General features: G+C 42.8%; 1 protein-coding gene across 1 annotated transcript; it reads left to right on the top strand.

Annotated features, from left to right (window-relative positions):
* The first annotated feature begins 7209 nt into the window (after positions 1-7209).
* Positions 7210-9790, top strand: LOC121919817 (glycogen phosphorylase, liver form-like). Its single transcript, XM_042446755.1, has 2 exons — positions 7210-7362; positions 9572-9790. Exons 1-2 carry the CDS (start codon positions 7225-7227, stop codon positions 9773-9775), a joined length of 342 nt encoding a protein of 113 aa, XP_042302689.1. The 5' UTR covers positions 7210-7224; the 3' UTR covers positions 9776-9790.
* Positions 9791-10618: the final 828 nt, after the last annotated feature.

The following is a 10618-nucleotide window of genomic DNA, read 5'->3' as shown; positions in this document are numbered from 1 at the left end:
CCAACAAGCCTAAATACAAAAATTCCATGTCTCGAGCAGACATACATTCACCAGGTTTATCTGCAATATAGTAGACAAGCAAAGCTTTGCTAATGGGACCACAGTGGATGGGATTTTTTCAGTTGTGATCTGATCTGATGATAATGACCTTCATTTTGGTTATTGCCATTTTAATTATTGTTTTTGAAGTTGTTTATTTGCACTTGTTGCCCAACATTGGAAAGATGTTGATTTCTTAAAGCCCTTTCTACATGCTGTATAATTGCTTTCTTGCCTGTTTATTTCTTTGGTGGGCACATATTAGGCCAACCCTTAATTCTCATTTTAATGTATACCATCATGATTGTGGTGCTCTTTTCAATCAGTATTTTTTAACTGGTTTTCTAAATCCTGATTTAAAACCCTGATTTAAAGCAGGGATTTAATTTTATTTTTCATGACTGGTTATTGCTATTATTTATTGTTGACCTTATTTTGTGTGTTTATAAAAATGAATGTATGAAACCAGTGTACTGATCAGACCAACTTCCGCCTCATCCACTACTGTCTATTCCAGCCTTGCCCCATTATGTGCGCTCAAGTTATGTTGGATTGCAACACCCATTATCCACCACAAGCCAGCTATGTTGTCTGGAATGAGTGTAGTCCAAGGCTGAAGAGGGCTCATCCATATTTTGACTGGCAATGGTTCTCCAAGAGCTTAGATGGTGGCTTTCAGTGGTCAAAGATTCAACCTGAGACTTTGTACATGAAAACATGTGGTTTATCATTGACATATGACTCTTTCCATATGTTTTCTATAGTTTTATTTTGTTAGACAACTTGGAAAGTGGGCTCTACCTATTTACATGATTGGAATGTCAACCAGGTTCATCTTGCCTGTCGAATTTCTCCATGCCTCCCAAAATCAACCAGCTATGGATGGTGAAAACAACATGCACTTTTCTTGTTACTACATGAGAATTCCACCAATATGTTTCCATTAGAAGATAAAATGATGGACTTCTATACCAACCACTGATGAAGACAGTGAGTTGAAACTGAACATGTTTGCCCTTTATTATGCCTCCTTCTGGAGTGTTTTGATGGTATCTCCCTACATTGCCGCATGGGTTAAAACTGAAGAAATGTGGGGTCTCTTCCATTTTACATGATTGGATGTCTATGATTCTGTATTGCTTGGTGTTTACACTAATGGTCATTCATTTTCCTCCAGTGAAAGATATCGGCCCAATTGACCTTCACAATTGTAGTGCCCTTAATGCTACAGACATGTACGGACTGACTTTACTATGGCTGAATCTTCTTTATGTATATTTGCTATGTGCAGGGCCCTAAGAAAAACCCTGGGCCTGAACAGACAGGCCAAAATAAAGCTGCTTCAGTCACATTGGAGGTATGCTGTTTAAATGACACATGCAATTTAAGAGGCCAGTAGCTGCCCAAAGCTGCACTCTATCCTTGGACTGGAGCATGGCTTTGGCACGGCTTCCGGCCTCTTAGGACTCCTGCAGCTTTAACAGCATTATCCAAATTGACCCAAAGCAGCTTTATTTGGCCGCTGTTTGGGCCCAAAGATTACAGTGTTATGCACATGTTAATCAGTCTACTTAATGGTCCTATCTGTACATCTCCGCCTATGCCACCATCAAACTGAATATGATGTTATGCATTGTAAAAAACACCCACCCTACTCTGCCATAGGTAATGTAACTTACACCTGTGTAAATCACTAAATGGATGCCAGCCATGTTGATTTCCAACATAACAAGTTGGGATGAGAGAGCAGACCTGGAGCGGCTGAAGTGGCCCAAATGAGTGAAATCATCTACCTGCTTGATTTATTAGCAACCCCAGGAGGCCATATTTAATTATACTTGTTCAGATGAGAAGTCATTAAGCAAAGGTGTCTGCGCCTTTCCAGAAAGTGACACGCGCTTCCAAAATTAATTGGCATTTGCAGAGCTGTTGACCTTTTCCATGCGTCTCAGTGGGAGCCAGGAAGGCCCAGGCTGATCTCAGCCATGCTAGGACTCGGTTTTTTCATTTTTGGGGTGGACCGAAAGAGACAATGGGAAAGAGATTTCTGAAATGGCAGACCAGGTGGAGTGGTGACCTGGAGAGTCACTCTTTGCAAATATAACAAGACAAAGACCTTAAAATTGTTAAAGATTTTATACCTGGTTCGTCAATCAAAGGGAGGACTGCAGTCAAGAACTCAGGAGAAGGCAAGGCTTGGAAGGGCAGCCATGAAAAGAACAAGATAAGATCCAGAAGCAAAGATATATCATTGATGTTAAACTCGGGATTGTCTGTGCCATTGGAGTTCCGAATTCTATGTATCGTTATGAAAGCTGGAGAGTGAAGAAGCTGATAGGACGAAATTCATTGAGTTGGTGCTGGAAGAGAGTTCTGTGAATACTCTAAACTGCTAAAAAACCAATAATTGTCCGAGCAAATCAAGCCTAGCTAATATAAACTAAACTGAGATTGTCGTACTCTGGGCATTCATGAGAACACACTAGAAAAGACAACACTGTTGGTAAGGTCGTAGAAACGGTAAGAAAGAGGAAGACCACATTCCAGATGAAGTTGTTGTTTGTGCCTTCAAGTTGCTTCTGGTTACAGCAACCCAAGTAAACCATCGCAAGGTTTTCTGGGGCTGGAGAATGTGATTTGCTTAAGGCCACCCCGTGTATTTCCCGCTGAGCAGAGACGAACCCTGATCTCCAGACTCCACAGTCCAAGCGCAAACCACGACAAACCTGGCTCTCGCAGGAACAGACGCAGAAGAAACCACCGTTCTGAAAGCTGTAAAACCGAGCCAGAGGGCTTACAAGAACCAACATAAAGGCCACAGGCGTGAGGAACCTGAGCCAGCAGTCAAGAGAACAGTTTTAAGGACATTCTCATCTTTCAACACTTTGTATGTCTAAAAATATTGTTTATGTGCGATCATTTTTAAAAAATATGTTCATGGCGGGTGTTAAAAAATTTGTGACTTTAGAGAGCAGCTTAGGTTTAGTTTGGGAGAATGAATTAAATAAACACATAAGTATTCTGCTTGCAAAATATACTATAGGCAGTTCCTTTTATAATAAATAAATAAATAAAATAAAAAAAATAAAATAAAAAATTTTATTTATATCCCACCCCTCGTCAACGAAATCTCAGTATGTTGACCACTGGCTGGATAAGAGCTGGCCCATACCAAACTAGGGTTGGCAACGAGTGGCCCAGGCTCTCATGCATTTCTGAAGCTGGTTTTGTGCCCCTTAGTCCTGCAAGTGAGTTGAGTAGCATCCGGCTTGAGGCTGGACTAGGCTGCATCTGCACTGCAGAAATTGTTATTTAATTTAGTTCGTTTACAATTTAAAACATTACCCTTATTTAAATTAAAGTTTTAAACTCTGTAATCAAAAACAAATAGCATCCTGGGACATAGGTCTCTCTTCCAAAGAGTGCGGTGCCTCACCAAACTCCTCTGATAAGGAAAGAAAAGGGCAGGGGGAATAACCCTTCCAAGAATCCTCCTATTGAATCAACAAGAATAATTTAAACATCTAAAAATCTATGGACCATTCAGCACTTAAAATAAATCAGTTTAAAGTAAACAGGTTGCAGCCCCACTGCCTTGTTAGCATAAAAGATACCCTTTTCACCTCAAGCAGAAATAGTGTTCAGATGTCCAGTTTTGTTTCTTAATTTGGGCTAATTCTGGCAGTCTGTGAAGGTCTCAGGGCTTCGGGGAGAAAATTGGACCTGGACCCCCCACTGCAGTGACCTACCACTGCTATCGCTGTATAAGGCACCACAATGGCTGTTGATTGCCTTGATAGCAAAAGAGCTTCCAAGTCAGGAGCAGTATACCTCTGATGAGAATGAACGCATCATCCTAACTCTGTTTAGGAGTTCTCCATTGAACCTTTTGGCTGGATGTATAGAATCATAATCAAGAATCATAGACTGGAAGGACCACAGGGGCATCCAGTCCAACCCCATTCTGCCATGCAGGAAATCACAATCAAACATCCCCGACAGATGGCCATCCAGCCTATGCTGAGCCTCCAAGGAAGGAGACCCACTACACTCCGAGGGAGTTTGTTCCACTGTCGAACAGCCCTTACTGTCAGGAAGTTTCCTCCTAATGTTAGGTGGAATCTTCTTTTCCTGTATCTTGCATCCATTGCTTCAGGTCCAGTCTCTGGAGCAGCAGAAACAAGCTTGCTCCTCCTCAATATGACATCCTTCAAATATTTGAACATGGCTATCATTCACCCTTAACCTTCTTTTCTCCAGGCTAAACACCCCCGCTCCCTAACGTGTTCCTCATAGGGCCTGGTTCTAGACCTTTCACCATTTTGTCACCCTCCTTTGGACACCTCCAGTCTCATTCCTTTTGAATTGTGGCGCCCGAAACTGGAACACACTATCCAGGTGGGGCCTGACCAGAGCAGAATGAGTGGGGCCACTATACTTCCCTTGATCTAGACACATACTTCTATTGATGCAGCCTAAAATCGCATGGCCTGTTAGCTGCCGCATCGCACTGTTGACTCATGTTCAACTTGTGGTCTACTTGGACTCCTAATCCCTTTCACACGTAGTTTCATTCAGCCGGTGTCCCTCATCCTATATCTGTGCATTCATTTTTCGCCCTAAGTGCATACCTTACATTTTCTCCTGTTGAAGTTCATTCTGTTAGCTTTGGCCCCGCTTTTCTAGTCTATTCAGGTCATTTGAATGTTGATCCTGTCCTCTGGGTATTAGCTATTCCTCCTAATTTAGTGTCATCTGCCACATTTGATAAGTATTCCCCCAATTTTTTTCTCGAAGTCATGATAAAGATGTTGAACCGTAGAATTACTGAAATGGACAGAGCAAACATTCTAGTCCCAGGAGCAATTCTTTTGTGAGTTTGTGGGGAGCTTGAACCCACTTTATGGGGACCATTTGGCCAAGGGATGATTTTGGCAACAGCGTTTGGTTGCAGAATTGGGAAGGAGGCCATGATTCACAAAAAGTGGCTAAGTCACCGAGCTTGCAAGAAAAGCAGCCAGAGCTGAGAACAGAGAGCTTCTGAAAGGCCTTTGCTGTGATTCACCAGATGCCTTGTTCTTGCAAAGAGGGCCAACATCAGTTGCCACAATCCATGCCCACACGTAGCAGTGGAGTTTGGCCCCATTGGGCTCTACTAAGAAGCCCTGAGCAGACCCATAACACTAGATCCTTGCTCTGCAGTCCCAGTTCTGCCCATTGCACTGAAGGGCTGAGGAGATGTTTTCCTTGATGCTAAACAACTGCAGGTACAATCTATCCCCAGCAGCCTTTGTTGGACTAATGGTTGTTCAGCTGTGCAGCTTTGCCTTCCTGTCATGGGGCAGACTCTGCTCTAGATCAGCACCACACACCTATAAAGGAGTTGTCAAGTGCTGACGCTATCATTTCCATTTCTTTAAGCCTTCAAAAACCCACAAAACACTATGGATGCTGGCCATGAAAGCCTTCGACTTCCCAAGTCAGAGTTGACTTGAAGGCAATACAGTGTCTAGATCATAAGGAAATAATAGTACCATTGTATTCTGCTTTAGTCAGGCCTCACTTGGAATATTGTGTTCAGTTCTGGGTGTCACAAATTCAAGAGGGATGTTGGCAAGCTGGAATATGACCAGAGGAGAGTGAGAAAAATGGTGAAAGGTCTGGAAACCATATGCCTATGAAGAGCAATTTAGGGAGCTGGGTATGTTTAGCCGGAGGAAGAGAAGGTTAAGAGGTGACATGGAAACCTTGTTTCAGTATTTGAAAGTATACCATATTGAGGATGGAGCTAGCTTGTTTTCCTCTTCTCCAGAGACTAGGACATGGATTCCTTGGCCATTCAGTCCAAAACCATTCAAACAATCCCACAACAGCCTCTGTTTAAAAAGCTCCAAAGGAGACTCCACCATTCCCCGAGGCAGCAACTTCCACTGTTAAATAGCTCTTACTGTCAGGAAGTTCTTCCTAATGTTTAGGTGGAATCTCTTTTCCTCTCATTTGAATCCATTCCTCTGTGTCCCAGTCTCTGGAGCTGCAGAAAACAAGCTTGCTGCATTCTCAATATGACACCTCTTCAGATATTTAAACATGGCTATCATGTCCCCCTTAACCTTCTCTTCTCCAGGCTAAACACACCCAGCTTCCTAAGCTGCTCCTCATAAGACTTGGGTGGTTTACCATTTTGGTCACCCTCCTCTGGATACTCTCCAGCTAGTCAATATCCTTCTTGAATTGTGGTGTCCAGAAAGAACTGGACACAGCATTCCAGGTGAGGTCTGACCAAAGCAGAATAGAGTGGTCCACAAATGTCCACATGTTGCTTTCTCTTCTTAATGATAGCAATAGCAATAGCAAGGACATTTCTATACCACTTATCAGTGCACTTAAGCACCCCCTAAGCGGTTTATAAAGTGTAAGCTAGTTGCTTCCAACAAACAGGGTACTCATTTTGTGCCTTTTAAGGATGTCAGGCTGAGTCAACCCTGAGCCCCTGGCTGGTATTGAACTTGCAGCATTGTGGTTTGTGAGTGAGTGGCTACAGTACAGGCATTTAACCACTGCACCACCAGGACTTTCTGACATCTCTCTAGGAACTTCTAGGTCCTTCAGTGCAACTCTGAAGTTAGCATCCAGCAAAAGCTGACCCCAGGATTGCATTGGAGGAACTACAAATGCTTAGAAGTGTTTTCTCTAGGAATCTTTAAGTCTTTCAATGTTATGGTCAACTTCTGGTAGGATCGCACTGAATGACCTAGCGATTCGTAAAGAAAAGATATTAATAAAATCTGTGAATGATTAATTGCTTCAACCTATACACACAGACACCAACATCTGAATAAAATCTGAGGTGACTTTAGGTAAAATTTACAGTATGCGTGGAAGCTATGGGAGTGTGGGGGGTGTTGTAAACACAGCCTGCAGAAATATGTGGGTGTTGCCCTGCTGCAGAATTAATGCAGTTTGACACCATTTTAAGTGCCCTGGCTTCATCATCCTATGGAATCCTGGGCTTTGTAGTTTGTTGTGGCACCGGAACTGTCTGACAGAGAAGCCAAATATCTTAGAAAACTACAAAGGACAGAATTCCATAGCACTGTGCCATGGCAGTTAAAGCCATGTCAAACTGCATTAATTCTACAGTGTAGATGCAGCCTGTGTGTCTCAGCTCAGCAGAGGAATCTGAGAATGCGTGCTCTTTCCTGCTGCAGGTTCAAGGACTTCGCTGAGCTGGAGCCAGAGAAATTTCAGAATAAAACCAACGGCATTACACCTAGACGCTGGCTCCTGCTTTGCAACCCAGGGCTGGCTGAGTTGATCGCAGAGGTAAGCAGTGCTTGGTAGGTCTCTCTGGCTGTCTGCCTTTCATAATAATTCTGACCCTTCAATCAACTGTGGTTTGGGAGAAGTCAGGCGGTTTTGTTTTTAGACAAGATTGTGTCTCAGCATTTCTCACGCAATAAATTGCAAAGTCTCCTGCCTCTTCCTGCATGAGTCACCATTTGATTCTTCATTGTTCAGCCTACACTGGGCTCTGGTTCAATAGGTTCTGTAGGCTTTTGCATCACTTTCAAAAACCTTCACAACCTGTTTGACGAGAGGCAATTGATGGAATGTGGGCAAATTTGGCAAGCCAAAGTGCCAAATTTCACAGTAAGACTGGCATGGCCAAAAATGGATTAGAATGTATTGTCATTATAATATTGTTATAATATATTCCGCTGCTCCCCCACAATTGGGACACAAAGCACCTTACAATTTTTTTTAAAAATACAGTTAAAAAGAATTTCTCTATCTCTCTCTCTCACTGGCAATTCTTACTAAAGCACCTGTGATAGAATAATTTTAACTACATTTAATGTGTAATTTAATTATTCGGTATTGTTTTGATGTATTATTAATCAGATGTTTAATTGTGTATTATCTGCTCTTTTACCTTGAGTACATCTTGTAGAGATAATACAATTTGGCATCACTTTAAGTGCTGTTGCTCCAACCAGTGGAGTCCTAGGTAGTTTTACAGAGTCTTTTGCCTTTTCTGCCCAAAGAGTGCTGGTGCATCGCCAAACTACAAATCCCAGGATTCTGTAGGATAGAGATGTGGCAGTTAAAGTGATGGTGAACTGCATTAGCCACTCCTAATCAGTGTTTTAATCTGATTGTGGCCTACTGACCGCAAATAATGATGTTTCATTACACAGACACTTTTGAGAGCCAGAGGCAATTGGACATCTATCTCTGTTTTTGATTACTGATTTGTTGTTATTGCTGTTTTCCAAGCTTAAGTGGAGTGCTGTGTTTCTCCCATGCAAAAAATGCAGATCTTGGAGGCTTAGATACTAATTAAGTTTCTGTTTCTAGGAAGAGAAGGGCTTGGGAAGGGGTCTCCATGAGTGACCAAGGGCCCCAGAAGTGGCCCTTGAGCCACATCCAGCCCCTGGGCCACACAATGTCCATCCCTCCATAGTAGCTGGTGCTTCCCATCTCAGTGAGATGGTGAATTCACTCTCTCTTTTAGTTTAAACATGAAAGGAGCTATCTACAGCACTGAATCTCTTTGGGGAATTTTGAATCTTGGATCACTCCTTTAAAGTTTGGACTAAGATCTGTAATGGATTCACCATCTCAATTGACTCCACTGTAGAGAAAAGGAATGCCTTCTCTCAAGTACTTTTTTATTTATTTCCAGGAGAGAGGTGGCATATAAATGCAATATAGTTGGCCCTCCACATTTCTGGCTTTGACTTTTGCAGATTTGACTATTCATGGATTTAATTAATATGTTATCTCTAGGAATCTCTAGTTCTTCCAGCGTGACACTATTGCCAACTTGTGCCAGATGTTGCACTGGAGAACCTAAAGATTCCTAGAGAGAACACTTCTCTAGGCATTTGTGGGTCTTCCAGTGCAATTTTATGGTCAACCTCCGATGCATGTTGAACACAGAGTTGCGCTCAAGGACCTAGAGTTTCCTAGAGAGGTGATCTCTCAGGAAAACAAATACAGTGGGTCCTTCACATTCACTGAGGTTAGGGGTGCAGGACACCTGTGAAAATGGAAAAACTGCAAACAAAAAAAGCTATCATTTTTAACCTGAGAGAACATATCATAGGAATCTCAAGGTCCTTCAGAGTAACTTGTGGTTAGCATCCAGAAAAAACTGACCACAGAATTGTGTTGGAGGACCTACTACAAATACCTAGAGGTGTTTTCTCTAGGAATCTTTAAGTCTTTCAGTGTGACTTTATGGTCAACTTCTGGCAGAGTTGCACTGGAGGACCTAGCAATTCCTAGATAAAACATATTAATCAAATCTGTGAATAATCAAATCCGCAAATGTGGAGGGCTGACTATAGTGTTTTTTTATTTGCAGTTTTTCCACTTTCACATGTCAGTGGGTATTAATGGAGACAGGGAAGGGGAGAGTCCTTTGGTGAAATGGGTATGGATACCCCAAAAGAACTTTGTATTTCAGGTTTGTGGATGTGATGATGATGATGATGAACAAACAACACCCTTTGCTTGTCTTCCACAGAAAATAGGAGAGGAGTACGTGAAAGACCTGAGCCAGCTGACAAAGTTGCACCGGTTTGTGAACGATGAGGTTTTCATCCGGGAGGTGGCCAAAATGAAGCAGGTAAATGGGGAGGAGGAGGAAGGGAAGGACCTGGCAATCTCTTCTTTGCCCCTTTCCATGTCCAAAGCTCTTGGTAACTTACGCTTGTACAATTGGTGGTGATGCCATGAGTGGGCAGCTGTTAGGAGCTGGAGGCCACATTGGCCTCCCACGAGATCCTGAAAGGCTACACCACCACACTGCACTTGTTCTTGTTCTTTACCTTCAAGTTATTTCTAACTTATGATGACCCTAAGGCAAACCTACCAGAGAGTTTTCTAGGGCTGAGAGTGTGTGATTTGCCCAAGGTCACGCAGTGGGTTTCCATGGCTGAGTGAGGAATTGCACCCTGGTCTCTAGAGGCATAGTCCAAAGCTCAAACCACCACACCATGCTGGCTCTTACTCCACTGCACACCTCAACAATTTAGAAATGTTGGTACCAGTGTTTGGGGGGCATTTTTGCCATTTGTGAGTGTGTGTGTGTGTGTGGGGGGTATTTTAGGCCCAGGAGAGGTCCTTTTTTACAACCTGGAAGTGACTTCTGGTTCATATCCTGTTTTTTAAAAAGACTTCTTCTCCTAGGACTAAAAAAGAATGAAATTGCCGCTGTCCATTTCCTCTAAGCCAGAGTGGCAGAGTGGTTTGAGTGCTGGACTACAACTCTGGAGACCAGGGTTTGATTTCCAGCTCAGTCATGAAACCCAAAAGGTGATCTTGAGCAAGTCACACTCTCTCAGCCTCAGAGGAAGGCAATGGCAAGCTTCCTCTGAATAAATCTTGTCAAGAAAACCTCATGATAGGTTTACCTTGGGGTAGCCATGTTGAAAGCACACAGCACAGCTGGGGATGTTTAGCCTGGAGAAGAGAAGGTTAAGAGGTGATATGGTAGCCCTGTTTAAATATTTGAAGGGATGTCATATTGAGGAGGGAGCAAGCTTGTTTTCTGCTGCTCCAGAGACTAGGA

Source organism: Sceloporus undulatus, chromosome 1 (assembly GCF_019175285.1).
Source record: "Sceloporus undulatus isolate JIND9_A2432 ecotype Alabama chromosome 1, SceUnd_v1.1, whole genome shotgun sequence".
Classification (NCBI taxonomy): domain Eukaryota; kingdom Metazoa; phylum Chordata; class Lepidosauria; order Squamata; family Phrynosomatidae; genus Sceloporus; species Sceloporus undulatus.
Note: the sequence above shows the minus strand (reverse complement) of the source record. Positions and strands in the feature narration are given on the sequence as shown.

Bases quoted from the DNA above. Each gene is read 5' to 3' on its own strand.
- LOC121919817 (XM_042446755.1), top strand. From the start codon at position 7,225: ATGCGTGCTCTTTCCTGCTGCAGGTTCAAGGACTTCGCTGAGCTGGAG. The intron at 7,363-9,571 runs GTAAGCAGTGCT...TGTCTTCCACAG, and splicing joins TGGCTGAGTTGATCGCAGAG to AAAATAGGAGAGGAGTACGT.